The sequence below is a fragment of the Rutidosis leptorrhynchoides genome, chromosome 3 (genome assembly GCF_046630445.1).
Source record: "Rutidosis leptorrhynchoides isolate AG116_Rl617_1_P2 chromosome 3, CSIRO_AGI_Rlap_v1, whole genome shotgun sequence".
Lineage (NCBI taxonomy): Eukaryota > Viridiplantae > Streptophyta > Magnoliopsida > Asterales > Asteraceae > Rutidosis > Rutidosis leptorrhynchoides.
This window is the reverse complement of record NC_092335.1, coordinates 74,915,446-74,941,945: the sequence shown is the minus strand read 5'-3', so window position 1 is coordinate 74,941,945 and position 26,500 is coordinate 74,915,446. Positions and strand designations below refer to the sequence as shown.

Sequence of the window (26,500 nt, the reverse complement as noted above, 5' to 3'; positions counted from 1 at the left end):
GCTTATACATGACCTTTCATTTTTAGTTTGTTTGTTATTGGCCTTTCAAGCCCACATCCCTTAAACTGTAGAATAGATTTACATTTTAGAAATCTGACTTTTACTAAAATATAGATCTTTTAAAAACGTACACAATAACTGAAATAATAAGGTTAGATGATAAAAATATGAATTTTATTTCTTGAAAACTAAATGGTGTGTTGGAAATAGTATACTTGCCAAAGTTTGACTAAAAAACCATGATTACCTTAGACTTTACCCTACTAATAGGTTTTTAGTACATGTTACCAATAAAACAATTAACAAAGTAAACATGCCTTTACCTGTTAGATTTAGTCACTAACCACTCTTAAAAATTTTGAAATTTGAAATTTTAAATTATCAAACAACTAAAAAAACAGATGAGAAAACATCATCTTCAAGAATCATAATTTCAGCATATTTTTCATAAAAACAAACTTGAAATGGATAGGGTTTTGAAAAGATCTTCACGTAACAATAAATCAAAACAAAAAGAAACAAATAGTAGTAACGAAGAACTTTTTAACAAGAGAAAACAGCCATTAAGGGATTTTGAGTTTGATGTTAATGGATCAAATCCAGGTAATGCTTTCCTGACTTATTAACTTACAGTAACAGGTTATATGTTTTGCATTTGTTCCTTATGAATCAATTGTAACTGTTATTTCACTTCTATCGTTCTTAGAAAACTCCTCCGCTGCAAAGAGAATTGTTAGTAACATTATAATGAAACACATAAATCAGACAAAAACAACAACAATTGGGCAACAATGCACCCCATCAAGATCAATACTAACAGGTGACCAAGCCTTTGTATACTATAGTTATGTGATAGCATTAGTTTACATATGTATATTATTTTCCTGTGTAAATTTTAAGTAAACAATAATTATTTGTTGATTCATATTTAACCAACACAATTGGAACAACGTTTGTGAATTCATCTACAACACAATGTACATCAAGTTTCTTTAAAGAAAACATGTTTCAACAATCGACATATAAACAGGGTGAATGTTCACATACCACCGAAAACACCAAGTCTTATATTAGGAAATCCATCACTTGCAAATAGTGACCAACGTGATTCTACAGCAGAAAGTGTATGTGACAACCCGGAAATTTCTGAGTTAATTTAAACAAAATCTTTTCACGAATTCATTTAACCTCAACAAATTCCGACGATTCACGAACAACTATTTGTAAATAGATACATTAACAATCTAAATATATATATCAACTATCCTATATTTGTATATATGCATGTAAATTGTCTTTGTTATTATTATTATTATTATTGTAATATTAAAAGTATTATCATTATTATTAATATAAATATTATTACAATTAGTATTATATTTATTAATATATTTATAAAAATAAAATAAATACAACAGATACCAAATTTGACCTAATCTGTGTATTTTTTTTATATCATAAATTGCCTTTTTAATTTGTTTAAATTTTTATTGGATCATGATATCTGCTTTTTATTTATTTAATCCATCGTGATCAGCATTATTGAATCAAAAATCTGCTTTTCTATATTTATTCATATATTTTTATTAGGTATCTGCTTTTTAGTTTTCTTTTTATTTTTATTTTCTTTCTGTGCTTGATGAATCGACACCCACAAATCTTTTGTAAAACTCGATCAATTCTGTATTATGAGATATCAGTCGACTGTATATAACTACATCATCAATCCCTTTAATTCAAAATCAAAAATTAAAACAGAAAGAAAATAAGAAAAAATACTGAAACCTCTGTTCTAGCTTCATTTTTCAAAAACTTCAAAACCGAATTTTATTTCGAAAAATACTAATGCAGTTTTGTTATGAATTCCCTAATAAAGCTTTCTGAAAAGTTTCAAATCCAAATTTCCTGTATCGAGTTTTAATTTTGAGGACAAACCTTAATTTTCAAAAGTCAAACGAATAGTTTTTGATAAAATTCGAATTCGTTTTAGTATTTCTGTTTCAATTGATGATTCCTACAGTTTCTAAAAGTGATTTACAATCTATTTCGTATAGGAATCATGGTCTATAACAGTCTAAATTTTAAAATCAATGTTTGAGTTTGTTCATCGAAGTTCATCGAATTAATGTTGCTGTTTTAATTTTTTTTTTATACTTTATATCGATCAAAACATCACAACTGGTTAATAATGTTTCAATTTCATATCCTAAATCAAACCTTTAAATAGCTGTTATGATTATGGTAATTTTTTTCTCGATCTGTTAAAGAAGAAGGAAGAAGAAACAAAAATAGAAAACACATTAAATAAAATAAATATCGAGTACATTTCAGAAAAGTAGCGAGCAGAGGGATGGTTAAGAGAGTGTTCGGGTATTCGTGAGGTCGCGGGTTCGAGTCCCGTCTTGGGAAAATATTTTTTGGAAAAACCATTAAGGTAGTCTTTTATTTTCATTATTATCATTATTATTATCCTTGTTATTATTATTATTATTATTATTATTATTATTATTATTATTAACACTAATATAGTTAAGACCATTATAAGTATTGTCATTATGATTATTAAAATTATTATAGTTATCATTATTAAATTAATTATATTATTATTATTAAAGAAGATTATTATAAACATTATTAAAATAATTACTAGTATAAGTTTATGAAAATGATTTAAACTAAAATTAATTTATGATATAAGTGAATTAGTGTTATTAAAATTAGTATTATTATCATAATTATAGTAATTATTATTAATTAGTATTATTAACATAATTATTACTAGTAATAATATCATTGTTATTAATAAGATTATAATTATTAGTATTAAAATTACTATCATTATCACCATTATTACTAAAAGTAACCGTACTTTAAGTCTATAAATTTTTTTTAGTAAAATTAGTATTATTATTGAAATTAATATTTTTAATAAAATTATCATTTTTTATAATTATCTTTATTAAAAACTGTCATTATTAAAATTAATAATAATATTATTATTATTATTATTATTATTATTATTATTATTATTATTATTATTATTATTATTATTATTATTATTATTATTATCATTCTTAACTAAGTATTATTACAAATAAATATTTTTAATATTAATATTACATACTACTATATTCTTATTATTAAAAGAATATTAATTAAACTATATATAAAAGATATCAATTAATATATTTTTATATATTCTTTATCATAAATAAAGTTTAATGTCATAACGAATGATAAATATTAGTATATATAAAATATATATATTAAATATATTAAATTTATCTAATATAAAACATAATTTAAAAATAACAAATAAGGTCATTAATAATATATAAACTTGTTCAATTACCATTATATGTGTTAATATATATACTTGATATAGGTTCGTGAATCCAAGGACAACTCCGCACTTGTTCAGTACCATCATACACATATTAATACAAACTATCGTATCATATCGTGAGTTCATCTGCTCCCTTTTTATCTATATTTTTGGGCTGAGAATACATGCGCAACTTTTATAACTGTTTTACACGTTAGACACAAGTACTCAAACTTTTATGCTATATACGTGCTTTGTCATGCTAAATCCTTACCGTAATATCGTTAATTGCTGAGGTATAAGATGCAAGCTTAGTTATTGTGAGTAGCGGTACTGAGATTGACGCCTCTGTCCATTTGACCGTTGGTCTTTGGATACATAATAATGATTCAACGACACTGACAGTACAAGGTGTCACGGGGTAACTTTTGTTTAGTCGCGATATTACAAACAGCAACTCTTTCGATTGATATATTTGGTATCAATCAACTTTAAACTTAAATCTTGTGGTCTAATGCTATACTGAACTATTGATTTATGATAAACCTATGAACTCACTCAACCTCGTGTTGACTTTTTAAAGCATGTTTATTCTCAGGTACTTAAATATTGCTTCCGCTATTTATCTGCTACTTTTATGATGAATGCTTGCTATGCTTGGAGTCTTCATTACATATCATATCAATTAAAGACATTTAATGTTCTAAATACAATGTAATCTATTTATCTTTCGCTGCAAAACTCAATAAAACGTCTCATATAGAGTCGTTCTCGTTTATACAACTATGATTTGATATAATTAGTCACAAATACCCCAGGCCCTATTTGAGGGTGTGACAGATTGGTATCAGAGCAGTGCTGTTGTAGAGAACCAGGATTGCATTTTATGTGTGCCTTATACAATTAGGTGCCTTAGCAATGTAGGGCTACAACATTCCTTGACCATAGTGCCTTTAATTATTGCCTTTAACTGTTAAATGCTACACTATACCTTAGAAACTATGCTTATTAAATTTTTAATATTCCTTAGAATGCCGATCCAATCAGAGAACTCTGTCTACTCTCCAATTATGCCACCGCATTCAAAAGCAACACCTGTTGATTTTGCCGACTCTAGCTCTAATTACTCACCAATATATAAACCAGCGAGTACTTCTGAATGGGAAGCTATTCAAAGCCTTGCTAACTACTGGTGACTTCTCAGGCTACGAGCCCAAAGAAGAGCCTATTGAGAAATCATCTAAAAACTTTTCTCTGAAGAGAAAGAAAACCGAAACCGCTACTGCTGATGAAGTCGGTCCATCAAAAAGGGCTAGCTCACCATTTCATGAAAACATCGCTCAGATAGAGGCGCGTCTAAATAACCTAGAGAAAGAAAACAAAATCTTGAAAGAGATCATCATAGAATCCTTCAGAACTCAAACCGAAAGGCTAGAAGAACTTGTAAAGTATAACACAGAAAAAGTGATGGAGAAAGTGATGAAAGTGAAGGCTGATGAAGAACGTGGTACCAGGTGGGGTAAACAGTCCATGGTTTATCTCGAAAATAACATGAAAGCTATGATGGAGAACGAGAAGGGTCGTGTCACCAGTCTTTTTGCTATGACAGACTAGCACCACAACGTTCTCAGCGGCAGGGTCGACAACTTTTACGATAACCTCGAGTACCTTCACGACAAGCAAAAGGCTAAAAATGACAAGTTTGAAAAGTTTATGAAGGAGGTTGAGGACGAGAAGAAGAAATATGAAGATTACTTCAATCTTAATATTTCCTAGTTTATTTTTCTTATTTTCTATCTATGTAAAGGCTATGCCTTAAACTATTTCCTATTTCCTACTAGGAAATCCATGTTTTCTGTTTTCATTATTAGTTATGGCTTTAAGATTTCCTTTCTTGTAAGGGCTTTTGACCTAAGTACTTTCTTTTTCAGTGTAATAAAGAGGTTTACCTCTACTCGTTTACTAATAAAGTTGAGTATGTTTATCTTTGCTTTCTCGTTATTTTGATCATAAAACTTTCTTGACGGGTGACGTCTACGAAACTCTAGAATGGAAGGGTTTGGATTACCGATTTAAAGGATCCTATAGCTCAAGCCCCTAGACCTGAATAGGCCATTGCGAATTAAAAGTCTTTAATCGAAAGTTTATCTGATTACATACTTATCATTTTTAAATCTCGACACGTCATACTGCCATTATTGCATAAATGGAGTATAGACACATCATATCTTATCATATCTATTCCAATAGACTTTGTCTAAACACTATTTCTAAATTTTCTCCGTAAATTACGGAAATCTTTTTGTTATATATACGTATTCAAGGAGACGAATATATCATTCAGCATCCAACACTCATTTCATATCAAACCTTACTCCAAACACATAATATGGATTCCTCGAACTCTTCGAGCTCCAATGGCAGCGTAACCGGAACAAACGAACCAATCAGCCATCATCTTTTCTGGATGAATTGGGGATGGGTTCGTAGCCAACTTAATCAATGGAGGCAAGAAGAAGGTGATCCCTTCCACCAACCAAATTCACCTCTTGGCGAAGAACCTGAAGCACTTACCGGCGAACAAGTCCGAAACACCATTTTCTCTCTTCTTTCTAGGGTATCCCGTCACGATTATATATGTAACAACCCAACTTCGTTTTACCAAAAACACGTCTTAATTTTTTTTTTTTTTGATTTAGTACATCTGGACGGCGTCCAGTTATCTGGACGGCGTTCAGCAAAGAAGACCTAGACGGCGTCCAGAAAATGGGACGGCGTCCAATTGAACTAAAATGTTCTGAGACAGAAAAACCACTACCCACGTTATACTGGACGGCGTCCAGAAGACTGGGACAGCGTCCAACAGACCTGATCTGCACTTTTCTTCCCAAAACAAGCTTTAACACTTCAAATCCACAACCAAACGTTTTGTAACAACCAACTCAAGTTTTACATCAATAAAACGTTAAATAAAAGTGTTTACACCACGAACTACGGATTATGACTCGATAACCCAACCCAAAACCAAGAGCATAATCCCGGGGACTACCAAATCCCCAATCCGCGTCCATATCTCCAAAAGCTACCCCATCGAGCCCAAGTGCTCCTACCCATCTAGCCTATCAACTAGCTAGCTTCATAACACAATACCTGTAAAAAGGTAAACAACGAGAGGGGTAAGCAATGCTTAGTGAGTGCAACAATTATACATACACATATATAACCCATCTATTTGAAACCACACCCACCAAATACCTCATACGAAAATATAACTCAAAATAGCATGCCGTCATACACATAATGCTAACAACTCGTACGCTATCACAACACCACATTAGCATATACTCAACACAATATATATATATATATATATATATATATATATATATATATATATATATATATATATATATATATATATATATATATATATATATATATATATATATATATATATATATATATATATATAGCATGCTAAATAATATCCATCAACATAATATGGTTAACCATAACGCTATGGTGCTACCGGCACGTGGTTCACACCATACGCATTTGAGTCTCACTCTTTTATAGTGCTACCGGCTCGTGGTTCACACTTTGGCGCTACCGGCACGTGGTTCACGCCTCATTTTATAGTGCTACCAGCACGTGGTTCACACTTGATGCTACCGGCACATGGTTCACATCCAAATTTTATAGTGCTACCGGCACGTGGTTTACACTTGATGCTACCGGCACATGGTTCACATCCAAATTTTATAGTACTACCGACACGTGGTTCACACTTGATGCTACCGGCATGTGGTTCACATCCAAATTTTATAGTGTTACCGGCACGTGGTTCACACTTGATGCTACCGGCACGTGGTTCACATCATAATACTCGTCACATACATGTTATGGTACTACCGGCACGTGGTTCATACCATAACATTCACAAATAAACACGCCATATACATGTACGCATAATTATTCCACTCACCTCGAAACGCCCGCACAAATCATGTATGTAAATCGCCTCCAAACGCAACCGAGCAAGCTTTTACCTATAATACGCATATAGATATACACACAATCAACATACATTCTCTACAAGAGAATTCGGCTCCAACACCCTTAACCAAGGGTTTATACCGACCTCCACAAACCGCCCATTTAGACACCTAAAGGGGACTTCACCAATTACCACTACGGGTGGTAATTCCGACCCATTCAAAAATGTCATTTAACACTAACAAAAGCGTTTAACATCCATTTAATCCAAATTAGTGTCATTACTAGATTCGATCCAATTCAATTCACCCATTATGACATAAGTCCCCACAAACGCCCAAAATCACTAACGGCTAATGATTAACTTAACAAATCATCATTTGATACTTGAATCAACCACTTATATACTTGATTCCTCCAATATTGACCCAAAACATAATTTGACACAATTCAAAGTCAATACTCATTTTTGACCAACTAACATGTTCTTATGAACATCTATACACTAACACATTTATAAACTAGTGATTTACACCCAAAACCATGACCAAAATCGTCATCAAACCCTAACCCACCAATAATGGGTCAAAACCCATCTACTAACCACAACAAACCCATTTCACAACCATTAAAGGGTTTGTAACAAAATCAAGCTCAAACCATAATTTGAATATCAAAATCAAATAATGAAAATCGGAGTTAGAACTTACTAACACTACCAAAACGTAGCCGTTAACGAGATGAACAACTTTAAAACTCGGGCTCGGTCAAGATTCCTTCTTCTTCTTCCCCAAAGTGAGCTTTCTCTCACTAACACTCTATCTCTCTCTCTAAAATGAATGGGAGTGTTTTGTGTGGGTGAGAATGAGCTCCAAATGAGTTCTAGATCAGTTTTGATGATCCCAAACCGACCCTAAGTGAAAAGACCAAAGTACCCCTTTTAATTTGAGAAAAATACAGCTGCTGGCCCGTCAGGCCTCTTGGACGGCGTCCAAAAAGGTTGGACATCGTCCCAATGAACTGCGTCTGAAACTGAAACTTGTTTTGGTCATAACTTTCAAACCGTAACTCCGTTTTCGACGAATCAAATATTATTGGAAACGTAATAAGATTTACTATCCAATGGTAAGGTTTTAGAACCTCAACTCCAACTTTATTTGGGATCCAAATATACGATTACATGCCTCGTATTTCGAATGACGTACGAAATAACGCGTAAATGAAAAATGGGGTGTTACAAGTCTCCCCCACTTAAATTGGATCACGTCCTAGTGATCCGCACCAACACTAGAAGTTAAGCACTTCTCCCTCGAACATTTCTGCTTCCAACGCGAAGTCACACATGTAGTAATCATGCACCCGAATTCTCGCTTCGTGCACTGACTCAACATTTAACAACAATATCGGGTAATCAACCCTCGAGTCAAAACAACTGCAACCGTTTGCTCCTACGCTGAGTATTCAAACTCGTACTATACACTTCACAATCGTCTTAAAAGTAGAGCATTTCACCGACAACCATCGTCGTCGTGCCTTTCAATCCTATGAAACACAACCAAGCCCGACATCCATAACATCTTCCGTGAATTCTAAGATCTCACCACACGCTAATAATCGCTAGCGTGCACTACCGCAACAAGCGATATCTCACACAATCGACGTCCAGAATTTCCATTTAGGAAAATACGAAAAACACCACATATCCCTTCAGGTTCTCGCTACAACTCGCAACAAGCTACATTCGTAACCATATCACTCAATCAATCGATCCGCACATGACCATCCGTCACTGGATTAATCCGGGATGACAATAATACACCACGTGCTGAGTAAAACATCAACACTCGACTCAGGGTTCCTCCTCTAAACCCTAACACACAACCACACAAGACAGCTTCCTAGTACTAGCAAGGAGACTAATCGTATACTAGAATCCCGTCAATGGCAAATTATCATCACGAAATTTCCGCAATTCGCCACACGACTCATAGTTGATTTACCAACGCCGGGTGAACCTTCATACTAGACCACCCATTAAGGATGGCCTCGACATTTCAATGCAACCTACGGGTCACATCACTAGGGTACACACTCTCACAAACAAACAACATCCGCGTGTCTCTACGGGAGACAGTCAGAACCGATACTCTCCGCCTCACAATCGTCCATAAAGTGGAATGATCCACTGACAATTTCTAAGATCACTTTTCCCGACAGGAAAAATACAGCATTCGCCACGATATCGAACACGTTCCCATCCACTAATCCTATCCGGGTTTCATGACAACCCAGATTTTTCACTACGAGAGCACCCGTAACGACAGCTTCCTTTTCTCACTTCCGTGTTCTCCAACTGCATACTTGGTCTCATACCACACTTTGGTACCACACGACCACCTTACGTAAGAAATCTTACACCACGCTCGATTCTAACATCCCAATCTCCACACATATCATTCCGGAATCGTAACTGACAATCGTAAATGCACGATCTCGAGTCGACATCACCAACCCGTCACTCTTCCTCGTTAGGAAATCCGAATTCCTGCTGAGGCCTAGCACAGTACACCCCGACATTTCACTATACAAACACCACCGAAGCTTCCTCGGGCGGCAGTAAAAACTCCCCCACTAAGGATTCAGCTCCATTTCTCACTACCAAGATGATAACATCCCGTGAAATTGTCGTTCCACGGAACACATGACCATTCTCATCGTTGGTCACATACTCCACATTACTCCAAATTCACTTCAGGCTCTCAGAGCCGACATCCACATTCACAGTCAACTTCCTTAATCGTTCGCAAAATGAACTCCACCAAAGTCCCAGATACGCCTCTAAGCCTAGGCATATGCCACTCCGCTTAATCAGTCGTGCATCTCAGTCGAGATCACCCGACCTTCCACTCAACGAACCTTTATCAACAATGGCTCGCTCTCATGATGAATAGTGACCAATCTGACACGATAATTGCGTCGACCGCAATATCAACAATTCATCGAAATCTTCGGCCTAACCGAAGATTAAGTACATCACCGGCTCATCGGTCATCTTTACCCACCCATCACTTAAGAGCAACAAGATTCACTCATCCGTCACTTCATAAGAAGTATTCATCACAATGCTCTTAAACTTCGACTTTCGCAACCGTCGAATTACTATCACCCGTCGATCACTATCATAATCTCCGATGCTTCCAAGGGTATTTCACGGGCACCCTAAGCACAAAGTGATCACACCACTACCGGAGTTGAACATTACACTAGCAGGTATAAAAGGGCACCTGACGCAGTGTCATGCAGACTCCCACCACAATCAATCGAATTTTAGAAAATCGATCTTTAGGTTCCATACACCCGATGTCACCCATCTCTCTATAATAATGACTCGAAGTCATACCTGCCCGACAACCTTACGGTTTATTGTCTTATCGAAAGTTCCAAGCGATCACACGCTACCCACAATTTCCACAAGGCCGAATGATATAGCCTCACGAAACCTTTCATCTAACACTAAAGAGATGCTTGGAAACACCAAGTCTTACACTCTTTCGCACAACGACACAACCACATCAACAGGGGTATTCCGTTAGGAATGGCACCCTATAATCCACAACATGCTAACACACTAACGCAATCATCGTCATACGGGTCCCACTCCCATGAGTTTAATGACCCAAAGATTCCTCGGTTTGCCGATTCCAAGGTGACTCACAACTAGAATCCTTACACGATCCTCTAACCACACACTCTACGGAGTGTAACCCAATTCTACAATCATTCGACTTGCTACGTCCCATTACGGGATTCAAGTCCTCGTCGCACACACATACACACTAATCGGTTAACATAGTTACAATGGGTAACTACAACCAATGACAATCTCAATAATGCACCCACCACATAGGGTGACTAAGCACGCACCAAACTCGTGAGTTGGCTTGCTCACTTAACACCGAATCCATCGTACACTTCCTGACTCACAAAGAACCTGATGTGATAACAAGCACATCACTCGAGACTACTATAAACTAGGAACCAATAAAAGATTCCTAATTCGTCCCGTTCTACCCCAACCATGCCACGTTTCCTCCGTTCGGTACTTGTCATGTCATGCTTGGTGCCAAGATGCACGGTTGTAATAATGGTGATCGGTCACTATTACAATTGCGTACCTTACCATTTTCGCATGGTCACGCAAAGTACTTTACCCGGACTGACGCAACATACACACAAAATAACACGCGATAACTCCTAGTACCCGAATGACCAAAGTCCTTACCGCGAACTTGATCACTCAAACCGACAAACATGCGAATCTCTCCAATAGATTCATCCCTAGGTTACCGCACAAAGGATACCTGTATATATACACCTATATACAATATAATAATAAATGTACACAAGTACACCGCAACAACAAGTCAACCTACATCCTAGGTGACTATCACTAAAACAATATCCAAGTTCGTCTACTTACATTAGGCACTAGCTAGCTAAGGCACTAATTTACACACGAAATAAGGCCCCACATAATCACACTTTGGACAAACACAAGTCTTAGTTAGTCACCTACTCTAAGGCACTAACAAATCTCAATCCGACCCGTATTCCTACAAGTCCCGCAAATAATGCATAACCGTCAATAAGTCTAAGACTAGGCACCTATTCCAAGGTCACCTAATTCCCTTAGACTTTGCTCTGATACCACTTGTAACAACCCAACTTCGTTTTACCAAAACCACGACTTAAATTCTTCTTTTTTTTTGATTTAGTATATCTGGACGGCGTCCAGTTATCTGGACGGCGTCCAGCAAAGAAGACCTGGACGGCGTCCAGAAAATGGGACAGCATCCAATTGAACTAAAATGTTCTGAGACAGAAAAACCACTACCCACGTTATACTGGAAGGCGTCCAGAAGACTGGGACGGCGTCCAACAGACCTGATCTGCACTTTTCTTCCCAAAACAAGCTTTAACACTTCAAATCCACAACCAAACATTTTGTAACAACCAACTCAAGTTTTACATCAATAAAACGTTAAATAAAAGTGTTTACACCACGAACTATGGATTATGACTCGATAACCCAACCCAATACCAAGAGCATAATCCTGGGGACTACCAAATCCTCAATCCGCGTCCATATCTCCAAAAGCTACCCCATCGAGCCCAAGTGCTCCTACGCATCTAGCCTATCAAATAGTTAGCTTCATAACACAATACCTGTAAAAAGGTAAACAACGAGAGGGGTAAGCAATGCTTAGTGAGTGCAACAATTATACATACACATATATAACCTATCTATTTGCAACCGCACCCACCAAATACCTCATACGAAAATATAACTCAAAATAGCATGCCGTCATACACATAATGCTAACAACTCGCACGCTATCACAACACCACATTAGCATATACTCAACACAATATATATATATATAGCATGCTAAATAATATCCATCAACATAATATGGTTAACCATAACGCTATGGTGCTACCGGCAAGTGGTTCACACCATACGCATTTGAGTCACACTCTTTTATAGTGCTATCGGCTCGTGGTTCACACTTTAGCGCTACCGGCATGTGGTTCACGCCTCATTTTATAGTGCTACTAGCACGTGGTTCACACTTGACGCTACCGGCACATGGTTCACATCCAAATTTTATAGTGCTACTGGCACGTGGTTCACACTTGATGCTACCGGCACATGGTTCACATCCAAATTTTATAGTGCTACCGGCACGTGGTTCACACTTGATGCTACCGGCACGTGGTTCACATCCAAATTTTATAGTGCTACCAGCACGTGGTTCACACTTGATGCTATCGACACGTGGTTCACATCATAATACTCGTCACATACATGTTATGGTACTACCGGCACGTGGTTCATACCATAGCATTCACAAATAAACATGCCATATACTTGTACGCATAATTATTCCACTCACCTCAAAACGCCCGCACAAATCATGTATGTAAATCGCCTCCAAACGCAACCGAGCAAGCTTTTACCTATAATACGCATATAGATATACACACAATCAACATACATTCTCTACAAGAGAATTCGGCTCCAACACCCTTAACCAAGGGTTTATACCGACCTCCACAAACCGCCCATTTAGACACCTAAAGGGGACTTCACCAATTACCACTACGGGTGGTAATTCCGACCCATTCAAAAACGTCATTTAACACTAACAAAAGCGTTTAACATCCATTTAATCCAAATTAGTGTCATTACTAGATTAGACTTAATTCAATTCACCCATTATGACATAAATCCCCACAAACGGCCAAAATCACTAACGGCTAATGATTAACTCAACAAATCATCATTTGATACTTGAATCAACCACTTATATACTTGATTCCTCCAATCTTGACCCAAAACATAATTTGACACAATTCAAAGTCAATACTCATTTTTGACCAACTAACATATTCTTATGAATATACACTAACACATTTATAAACTAGTGATTTACACCCAAAACCATGACCAAAATCGTCATCAAACCCTAACCCACCAATAACGGGTCAAAACCCATTTACTTACCACAACAAACCCATTTCACAATCATTAAAGGGTTTGTAACAAAATCAAGCTCAAACCCTAATTTGAATATCAAAATCAAATAATGAAAATCGGAGTTAGAACTTACCAACACTACCAAAACGTAGCCGTTAACGAGATGAACAACTTTAAAACTCGGGCTCGGTCAAGATTCCTTCTTCTTCTTCTTCCCCAAAGTGAGCTTTCTCTCACTAACACTCTATCTCTCTCTAAAATGAATGGGAGTGTTTTGTGTGGGTGAGAATGAGCTCCAAATGAGTTCTAGATCAGTTTTGATGATCCCAAACTGACCCTAAGTGAAAAGACCAAAGTACCCCTTATAATTTGAGAAAAATACAGTTGCTGGCCCGTCAGGCCTCTTGGACGGCGTCCAAAAAGGTTGGACGGCGTCTCAATGAACTGCGTCTGAAACTGAAACTTGTTTTGGTCATAACTTTCAAACCGTAACTCCTTTTTCGACGAATCAAATATCGTTGGAAACGTAATGAGATTTACTATCCAATGGTAAGGTTTTAGAACCTCAACTCCAAATTTATTTGGGATCCAAATATACGCTTACATGCCTCGTATTTCAAATGACATTCGAAATAACGTATAACTGAAAAACGGGGTGTTACAATATAATATCGAAGATTCTAGATCTTATTCATCCCCTTATTCCAACTGCTAATCATCCCGGAATAGTAGAAGAAGTCAACGAGCTTCGCGCTCGATTGGTGGCTCTGGAGAATATGGTGCGAATTCTACAAGCATCAGCAGCACCAGCAGCATAACCATCACCACCAGTACCATCATCACCACCAACAACAACATCCGCATCCCACGCCTCAACATCACACTCGGTACCTCGGATATCAACATCATACGCCCCATAGATACCAAGGAATATTAGTAATAATGAGTTAAAATGTATTGACTCATTCTTCGTGAAGAATTATATATGTATCCTTTATATATATATATATATATATATATATATATATATATATATATATATATATATATATATATGATTTGGAACAATAATAAATCTTGTCGTACTAAGCAATTACGTGTGAATCTCAACTAGTATGTACTACTTGGTTAATTCATATCACTAATATGCTATGATGTACACCCTTCGTTAATGACTTAACAATTGTTAATCACTGCTTCAACACAATAAACTCCATTTCATAATAAATCAAGTGTAACGACGAATGTATTGATTCATAACTTCATTAGCAAAATATTTCGCGACAATTATGAAATCTCTAAGGTTTTGGAGATTATTTATTCTCGTTTCAACCATAAATCAAATGAGTTTAATATTATATTAACTCATTAAATCCATGATTACATCTGAAGAAAAATATATATGTACGTATATTTTCATAAAGACTGTAATTAAAACTCTTTTGTACAAACTGTTTATTGTGAAAATATTTTAACGGGTAGGTAATACCCTAGAAATATTTATATCTCACATTAATATGTTACAATGTACATTCTTTAATTCTGATTCTCATGAATTGTATTCATTCGTACTCTGTGATGAATTATCACATCAAACCACCGAAATTATCATTCATTACTTTTGAAATTTACAACATTTCTTCGTCAACCGTTAGATCCGTTGACGATTACAATTAAGCGTTTAATCATCTAAAAATAAAATTTCTTGAAACCATCTCGGATTGATAACCAACGATTCAGATTCATTAACCCTAATAATGCTGATGAAGCAGCAAAAGCTATAGATGGTCTTAATGGTCAAAAGTTTGATGATAAAGAATGACGTATTGAAAAAACTCAGATTTGGAACTGAAAAACGGATTGAGCTAACCATGAAGGAGACCAAGGACAAATACAAGGACCAAACCCTATATTCAAAGAATTCAGGTAATTCTGGATCCGATGAAATCTTTAGAGAATATCTTGCTCCGAAGTCACGTTAAAAGCTTGCGGAAAATTTTTCTTCATCAACTTTCGAATTTAGAAATTCCAAAATATCAGCATAAATATCTTCGATATTTCTGAAGATATTTTCATAAATATTCTAGTCCGAAATTATATACCTCTTTGTGCTATCTGTATTACATTATATAGGAAACTTCTGTAAAACCTAAGTATAAATTATGAATGATTTGAAGTAGTGTTGGGAATTGAAGCATGAGTTAGTATAATATAATGACGTCAGGCCAACGTGATTATATTACAGTAAGTCATGCTAAATTTTTAATGGAAGATGATGATTCATAATCATCATTTGCCATGTTACACGACTCTTACATTCTACTTAATCTCTAAACATATCAAGAACATATTTTCTTGATAGTTCTATCTTTTCCGGATATTCTGGTAATTTGACAAATCAAATCGTGCTATTACCTTTCCTTCTGCTTTGTATATTATGATCATTCGAAACTTTATACCTACGAATTCTGGACCATTACTTGCTTTACATATAAGGAAAATATAAAGCTCGATAACGACACCGAAATTACAAACCGTGTACATCAATGCGTATAGCGACATAAAGACACGAGAGAATTAAAAATACTATAACCCCAAGGTAAAAGTAGAAGAAAACAAATTCCTCTGGTGGTAAATGAAAAGGAAGAATGACAGAAACGATAGTCAGAAAAATATCCAGGATAAGAACTGGATGGAGCATTTTCACAATCTTTGAAAGTATGAATTGAGGAAGAAAGTATGAATTGAGAAGTGGTGAAGATAATAAAACGGAAGAAGCTAATTTATATCGAAATTCCAAACACAGCAATCGAGGCAATTCACCGCATTTAATTAAAGAAAATACTAATTTCCTTAATTACCGGAGAATCAAATCTTATAGATTACGAAGATATCTTTTAATTCCTTGAATTACGAAAATCTACTTTAGATATGTCAAAAGTTAAGACGAACATTTAATTTCCTCATTTCAATCTTTTACGATAGCTTCGTTTATACTCTTCATGTAATCGAATCGTTTCATCCATATTACCCAATGTTGATAAAACTCTATTTTTCAACTCATATTCATCATTCTTGTTGTAAACAATGACGATCTCTATCAAATCTCATGACTGTGATTTTCATGAACTCCTCTCTATCTTATCTACCCTAATATTGTGGCATAAACACTCAAGGTTTAAATAAGCTCACTATTATTCATAACACATTTCATGTGTATTGAAATGCTTGTATAGCGTCATCATCTCTTTATGAGAAAACCTAATCAATGACACTCTTGTTAAATCCTTTAGATAACCTCCGCATTAATAATAAAATGCACTTCGTAGAATTTATGGATCGTAAGATTTAAACGCTCGAAACAAAACAATATTCTATCCGTTGAAATTCACGCAAGGCCCCGAGTATACTTGGGAACGTGAAGACCAAATAAAACAAAAATATCCTCACTTGTTTACAAACAACGCCGACTGATGGCAACAACTAAATTTTGGGACGAAATTTCTATTAACAGGGGGATACTATGACAACTCGAAAATTTTCGAGTTAATTTAAACAAAATCTTTTCACGAATTCATTTAACCTCAACAAATTCCTACGATTCACGAACAACTATTTGTAAATAGATACATTAACAATCTAAATATATATATCAACTATCCTATATTTGTATATATACATGTAAATTGTCTTTGTTATTATTATTATTATTATTATTATTATTTTTGTAATATTAAAAGTATTATCATTATTATTAATATAAGTATTATTACAATTAGTATTATATTTATTAATATATTTATAAAAATAAAATAAATACAACAGATACCAAATTTGACCTAATCTGTGTATTTTTTTTATATCATAAACTGCCTTTTTAATTTGTTTAAATTTTTATTGGATCATGATATCTGCTTTTTATTTATTTAATCCATCGTGATCAGCATTATTGAATCAAAAATCTGCTTTTCTATATTTATTCATATATTTTTATTAGGTATCTACTTTTTAGTTTTCTTTTTATTTTTATTTTCTTTCTGTGCTTGATGAATCGACACCCACAAATCTTTTGTAAAACTCGATCAATTCTGTATTATAAGATATCAGTCGACTGTATATAACTCCATCATCAATCCCTTTAATTCAAAATCAAAAATTAAAACAGAAAGAAAATAAGAAAAAATACCGAAACCTCTGTTCTAGCTTCATTTTTCAAAAACTTCAAAACCGAATTATATTTCGAAAAACACTAATGCAGTTTTGTTATGAATTCCCTAATAAAGCTTTCTAAAAAGTTTCAAATCCAAATTTTGTGTATCGAGTTTTAATTTTGAGGTCAAACCTTAATTTTCAAAAGTCAAACGAATAGTTTTTGATAAAATTCGAATTCGTTTTAGTATTTCTCTTTCAATTGATCATTCCTACAGTTTCTAAAAGTGATTTGCAATCTATTTCGTATAGGAATCATGGTCTATAAAATTCTCAATTTTAAAATCAATGTTTGAGTTTGTTCATTGAAGTTCATCGAATTAATGCTGATGTTTTAATTTTTTTTTTTACTTTATATCGATCAAAACATCACAACTGGTTAATAATGTTTCAATTTCATATCCTAAATCAAACCTTTAAATAGCTGTTATGATTATGGTAAAAAAAATTTCTTGATCTGTTAAAGAAGAAGGAAGAAGAAACAAAAACAGAAAACACATTAAATAAAATAAATATCGAGTACATTTCAGAAAAGTAGCGAGCAGAGGGATGGTTAAGAGAGTGTTCAGGTATTCGTGAGGTCGCGGGTTCGAGTCCCGTCTTGGGCAAATATTTATTGGAAAAACCATTAAGGTAGTCTTTTATTTTCATTATTATCATTATTATTATCCTTGTTATTATTATTATTATTATTATTATTATTATTATTATTATTATTATTATTATTATTATTATTATTATTATTATTATTATTATTATTAACACTAATATAGTTAAGACCATTATAAGTATTGTCATTATTATTATTAAAATTATTATAGTTATCATTATTAAATTAATTATATTATTATTATTAAATAAGATTATTATAAACATTATTAAAATAATTACTATAAGTTTATGAAAATGATTTAAACCAAAATTAATTTATGATATAAGTGAATTAGTGTTATTAAAATTAGTATTAGTATTATTATCATAATTATAGTTATTATTATTAATTAGTATTATTAACATAATTATTACTAGTAATAATATCATTGTTATTAATAAGATTATAATTATTAGTATTAAAATTACTATCATTATCACCATTATTACTAAAAGTAAGCGTACTTTAAGTCTATCAAATTTTTTTAGTAAAATTAGTATTATTATTGAAATTAATATTTTTAATAAAATTATCATTTTTTATAATTATCTTTATTAAAAACTGTCATTATTAAAATTAACATTATTAACAACACTATTATTATTATTATTATCATTCTTAACTAAGTATTTTTACAAATAAATATATTTAATATTAATATTACATACCACTATATTCTTATTATTAAAAGGATATTAATTAAACTATATATAAAAGATATCAATTAATATATTTTTATATATTCTTTATCATAAATAAATTTTAATGTCATAACGAATGATAAATACTAGTATATATAAAATATATAAATTAAATATATTAAATTTATCTAATATAAAACATAATTTAAAAATAACAAATAAGGTCATTAATAATATATAAACTTGTTCAATTACCATTATATGTGTTAATATATATACTTGATATAGGTTCGTGAATCCAAGGACAACTCCGCACTTGTTCAGTACCATCATACACATATTAATACAAACTATCGTATCATATCATGAGTTCATCTGCTCCATTTTTATCTATATTTTTGGGCTGAGAATACATGCGTAACTTTTATAACTGTTTTACACGTTAGACACAAGTACTCATACTTTTATGCTATATACGTGCTTTATCATGCTAAATCCCTACCGTAATATCGTTAATTGCTGAGGTATAAGATGCAAGCTTAGTTATTGTGAGTAGCGCTACTGAGAGTGACGTCTATGTCCATTTGACCGTTGGTCTTTAGATATATAATAATGATTCAACGACACTGACAGTACAAGGTGTCACGGGGTAACTTTTATTTAGTCGCGATATTACAAACAGCAACTCTTTCGATTGATATATTTGGTATCAATCAACTTTAAACTTAAATCTTGTGGTCTAATGCTATACTGAACTATTGATTTATGATAAACCTATGAACTCACTCAACCTCGTATTGACTTTTTAAAGCATGTTTATTCTCAGGTACTTAAATATTGCTTCCGCTGTATATCTGCTGCTTTGATGATGATTGCTTGCTATGCTTGGAGTCTTCATTATATATCATATCAATTAAAGACATTTAATGTTCTAAATACAATGTAATCTATTTATCTTTCGCTGCAAAACTCAATAAAACGTCTCATATAGAGTCGTTCTTGTTTATACAACTATGATTTGATATAACCAGTCACAAATACTCCAGGCCCTATTTAGGGGTGTGACAGTGTATCAAAAGGTAATTATATTGGACCAATGTTATATTTACATTTCCCTTAAATTATTAAAATTTTCATAATTAGTTTTTAAAATCTATTTTTAGATGCACGGTCAAAGCATAAATCAGTTATCAACAACCGTTGGAGGCGAAAGATTACACCCATTGCTTTTGACATTGAACAACCGATCTCCAACGATGTTCAAAAATCATCATTCAAGGGAATTTCTAACGGTTCTCATTTTATTTTTTTTACATTTGTTCACTTATTATATATTTGAATAGATAAAGTAATTAATTGTTAGTATTGACAGATTATGTTGATTACGGAGATCTTACTTATGTATGTTCTGCCTGCGGTGCAAAATTATGGCTTAAAGAGACTAAACGTGGGAAACTAACTCAACAGCAAACTGGGGCAGAGTTACTTTGTTGTCAGAAAGGTAAAATTGCACTTCCAGAGTGGACAATTCTCCTCCTAAATTAATTTGGGATCTATATACCAACAATCATCCAAAAAGTAAACATTTCCTTGAGAATATTAGACAGTACAACATGATTTTTGCGTTTACTTCCATGGGTGGCAAGGTGGACATTCGATTCAATAAAATCGTGGCCCTTATACATTTCGTATGAGTGGACAAAATTTTCACCAGTATGGAGGTTTATTACCAAATGTTGGTCACAAGCCCAAATTCGGATAGTTATACATATACGATACTTCAAATGAAGCCAATAACAGGAAAGAAGCAATCAGGTATCATTCATCTAATTCATATATTGTAACATCAAATAATAGGAATACCAAAAACAAACTCAAAATATTAACAGGTTAATTTGTTTATGCTTGGCACCCATGACAGAGGAAAAAACAAGACAATAGCGACGTCATCAGGTTATTTACTAGACGGGGATCTCATTGTTCAAATAATGCAAGTTCTCGATGAACATAATCCTCTTGTCAAGACTTTTTGGATGGCCCGTGAAAGGTTTAAAGATGATCCTAATATGAAGTTGAAGATTAAATTAATTGGTAGACGAACCAAAGATGGACGTAATTACAATCTGCCAACGGTTGATAAAGTTGCGGCACTTATTGTTGGTGATATCAATGTATCTTCCTTTGACGAAAGGGATATATTACTACCTCCGTCCCAAATTGATTGTCTATTATTCTATTTTGGGACGTCCCAAATTAATTGTCCAGATTCCTTTTTAGCCAATCAAAAGAGGTTATAGTGGAGAGAGAAAGTATTTTATTGGTGGAGAATAAAGTTAGTGGGATTTCCTAAAACTGTGTGTTTTTTGTCTGGGGATAATAGATTTGGGACAGAAGGAGTAATTGATAGTCATGTTGAAGGGTTAAAAAGAATCTCTGAGCTTCACCCTGAATATTTAGCTCTACAATACCCACTTCTATTTATTTATGCAGAAGATGGGTACCGTACAGACGTACTTCATCGTTATGTTGATGTCTATCTTGGTACCACACGGAAGAAAAAAAGGGTTACTATGCGTGAATTTTTTGCTTATAAACATCAAGAACGTGATGTACCCACACTTGTGCACTTGGGTCGTAAGTTGTATCAACAATTCGTAGTAGATACTTACACTATGATTGAGTCAGAAAGAATATAATACATAAGGAAGAATCAAAATATTTTAAGAGCTGATACTTTCACCAACATAATGAATGCATCGTTATCGGGTAATGTGGTGAATAGTATGATGGGAAATATGATAAAACTTCCATCCTCATTCACGGGTAGTTATAGATATACGATTGAGAATTATCGTGATGCTATGGTACTTTGTCGTGTATTTGGCTATCCCGACTTATTCTTAACTTTTACATGTAATACAAAGTTGCCAGAAATCACAAGAGAATTGGACGGGATAGGTTTTAAACTAGAAGACAAACCTGCTTTGTGTGCAAGGATGTTTAAAATGAAGCTTGACCAACTGATGAAAGATATAAGGAAAAAAAGATTTTTGGTACTTTGAAAGCAGGTTTGCCTATTAACTTTTAACTACTTTTCCAATTTTATTATGTGTTAAATTTATTTTTTTATTATTTAATGCTTACATACTATGTCAATAACTACTAATATACAACACAGTTTACATCATCCAATTAATAGAACACTCCATTATTAATAATTTTTTTCTTTATTTTTTTAGAAGTGTATACAGTGGAATTTCAAAAACGTGGTTTGCCTCATGCCCATATATGCTTATTCCTTGATGAAAGAAGCAAAATGCCTCAACCAGAAGATGTAGATAAGTATATATGCGCTGAAATACCGGATGAAATCAACGAACCAAAACTGTATCAACTCGTATCAGATTTAATGATACACGACCCTTGTGGGGACAAGAATCCATCGTGCCAATGCACTGATACAGAAACCAAAAAATGTACAAAAAGGTTTCCAAAACCTTTCTCAGATGTCACAAAAACTGATGAAGACGGTTATCCAATCTACCGAAGAAGGAATAACGGAAGAACGGTCAGAAAACAAGGTCACGATTTGGATAATAGTTGTGTCGTAGCTTATAAACCTAAACTACTTAAAATGTACCAAGCACATCTCAATGTAGAGTGGTATAACCAAATAGGTTTAATTCGATATTTGTTCAAATATATCAACAAAGGCAACGATAAAATTACAACACATCTCTGTGATCAAGAAACTGATGAAATTAAACAATACTATGATTGTAGATATGTTTCATCTTGTGAAGCAATGTGGAGAATTTTCTCATTTGATATACATCATCATCACCCATCAGTTATAAGACTACCGTTCCATTTGGAGGGAGAACACCAAATCATTTTTGATAAAGATGAAGTAATAGAACAAGTATTAGAAAAACCATCTGTGAATACATCAATGTTTCTTGAATGGATGAAGTGTAACGGCTGCAGCCAACAAGCACGTGAGTTGACTTATGTTGATTTCCCGACAAAGTTCATTTGGAACAAAGACGACAGGGTGTGGAAGTTGCGTAAAAGAAAAACCGGTGCAATTGGACGTATTCATCATGTGTCACCAGCTGCTGGTGATCTTTTTTATCTTAGAATTCTACTAAACAAGGTTAAAGGTCCAACTTCGTATGAAGAAATCGGACGGTAAATGGTGTCCTATTTGATAACTTCAAAGATGCTTGCTACCATTTAGGTTTATTGGATTATGATAACGAGTATATAGAAGCTATTAAAAAGGCTTTTTTGGGGAGGGTGGACATTTTGTTAGAAATTTTTTTGCACAGCTACTGTTAACTAACACTATGAGTCGACCGGAAGATGTATTTGACAAAACATTTGAATTTTTGTCGGTAGATGTCGTTCATCCAAACAGACCAGGTAATGATATTTACAGTATATTATTCGATAGTTTTCATCTTAAATATACTAATAAAGTCAGTGGTAATTGATTACAAGAACAAAAATTGGGAACGAACTTTTGAAAGATTTAACTTTACAAGAGATTGAAAGATTACTTCAACGTAATAGTAGTTCATTGAGAAATTTTAGTTCAATGCCTTTCCCATCTTTTAATACAAGGGGTGTTTTTGAAAACCATCTTATTATAGATGAACTCTCCTACGACAAAAGTACACTTGAAGTTGAACATGCAGATTTCATTACCAAGTTAACAACAGAACAAAAGGATGCATATGATCAGATAATAAAGGCTGTTTATGAAGCCACGGGAGCTGTGTTCTTTTTGTACGGTTTTGGTGGTACTGGAAAAACATTTCTCTGGAAAACACTAACAGCCGCATTATGAAGTAAAGGAGAAATTGTTTTAAATGTAGCAACAAGTGGGATTGCAGCTTTATTGTTATCTGGAGGTCGGACAGCTCATTCACATTTTAGAATACCACTTCAACTGACAGATGAGTCGTTTTGTACTATTAAGTCGGACAGCAATTTGGCTGAGCTCATTAGGAGGGCAAAACTTATTATTTGGGATGAGGCCCCGATGGTGAACAAAATGTGTGTTGAAGCATTGGATCGGTCTTTTCGTGATATATGCCGTCAAATCAATCATAATAGCATGGATACAATATTTGGCGGAAAAATTGTTGTGTTTGGTTTTTGATTTTCGACAAATATTACCGGTTATTCAAAAGGGTACAAGACAAGATATAGTGGCTGCATCACTCAATTCCTCCTATTTGTGGGATTATGTTACTGTTTTGAAACTTACAGTTAACATGAGATTAGGTGGTATTGGTGCATCTGCAACCGATTCCGAAACTAGAATGTTTGCTGAATGGATACTAGAAATAGGCAATGGTAATATTGGTGAATCAGAAGACGGAGTTTTTGATATTGAGCTTCCACAAGATCTTTTGATAATAGATTCTGTTGATCCAATCGGTTCTATGATCTCAACTATTTATCCAGAATATCTTCTAAATCTTGCCAATCCACAATATTATCAACAACGTGCTATTCTAGCTCCAACTCATGAAGTTGTGGACATCATTATGATAGAATGATGCATTGTTTGGAAGGTGAAGAAAGGTCATATTTGAGCTCAGATAGTATATGTGCATCATAAAGAGACACCGACTTTAATTCTGAACTATACAATACTGATTTCCTAAATAGTATTGAAGTTGGTGGATTACCAACGCACAATCTAAGGCTAAAAGTTGGTGTACCAGTTATGTTACTTCGAAATGTTGATCAAGCAGGAGGTTTGTGTAACGGTACACGGTTACAAGTGATTGAATTAGGGGAAAGAATGATCAAAGCCAAAATTTTAACCGGTTCCAATGTGGGCAAGATAACAGCTATATCACGTATGCTAATCGTTCCTACGGACAAGAGAATACCTTTCAGATTCCAAAGAAGACAATATCTGTTGTCGGTGTGCTTTACAATGACCATAAATAAAAGTCAAGGACAATCACTTGAGCATGTCGGTTTATTTCTTTCAAAATCGGTCTTTAGTCATGGACAACTATATGTTGCACTTTCTCGAGTAACCAATCGTCAAGGAATAAAGATATTAATTCTAGACAAGGATAATAAAATATCAAACAAAACCAAAAATGTTGTATTCAAAGAAGTGTTACAACACTTATAGATTTAAGTTTAGAACTATGTTTAATATATTTTTTTTTTGTTAAATAATTAGAATTATGTTTCATTTTTATGACATCTATTAAGTATAATGTATGTTTGATGTTATTATTTTTTTTTTTAAATTAGAACTATGATAAAATGTTATGAGATCCATCATTTATTAATTACATATCATAACTTCTAAATTTTTGCATCAACATTTTTATAAACAACTACCAATTATTGCTCCAATTAATGAAGAACCTATAATCATTAATCATAGAGTAATCGAAAAATTTACAAAAAATATTTGTTAGACAAATTAAAATAAAATTATTTGGTGATTAAAAAATATAAATTATATCATTGATTGATACTAATTATATAAAATGATTCTTTTACAATCAGTTATATTATATCCACCGTGCATCGCACGGGCTCAAAAAATCTAGTATATATATATATATATATATACATACATATATATATAGGCACGGAGCTTGAAGATTAACACTAAGGGGGCCGAGTTAAATCAAGAAGAACATAAAGTGTCATGTATAAAAAATAAAGCCGCTTTTTAGGTATTAGTCGGCCTCATCAGAGTTTCCTCTCATTTTTCCCTTTATTGAAGATATTTTCTATTCGAAAACGTTTTTCATATATATAAAAGTTTTCGTTATTTTTTTGAAAAAGATGTATACATAATATAAAAAATAAAGCATACATAAAGACTAAAATTCATCAAATAACAAAAAAGCTCTACAACTCATAATTTATATTACTCCGTAAGAATTGGAGAATTCACAAGGCATAATTTCTGCTACTAATTCATTAAAATTCACAAGGTTTACTACGTATTTTGTAAGGGTGCAAACCAAAGTCCCACATCAGTCATGGGACAAAACAAATGTATGTATATAAGTCTAAGGGGAAGTCCCTCTATCACCAATTGGTTTTAGAAAAAGGATGAACTCTTGGGCTTGTATTGCAGGACA

General features: G+C 33.5%; 1 protein-coding gene across 1 annotated transcript; it reads left to right on the top strand.

Moving 5' to 3' along the window:
• The first annotated feature begins 464 nt into the window (after positions 1–464).
• Positions 465–24,934, top strand: LOC139900106 (uncharacterized). Its single transcript, XM_071882908.1, has 10 exons — positions 465–603; positions 20,528–20,656; positions 20,737–20,865; positions 21,155–21,179; positions 21,286–21,654; positions 21,745–21,998; positions 22,604–23,555; positions 23,991–24,169; positions 24,245–24,523; positions 24,642–24,934. The coding sequence occupies exons 1-10, from the start codon at positions 465–467 to the stop codon at positions 24,932–24,934; spliced, it is 2,748 nt and encodes a 915-aa protein (XP_071739009.1).
• The last annotated feature ends 1,566 nt before the right edge of the window (positions 24,935–26,500 follow it).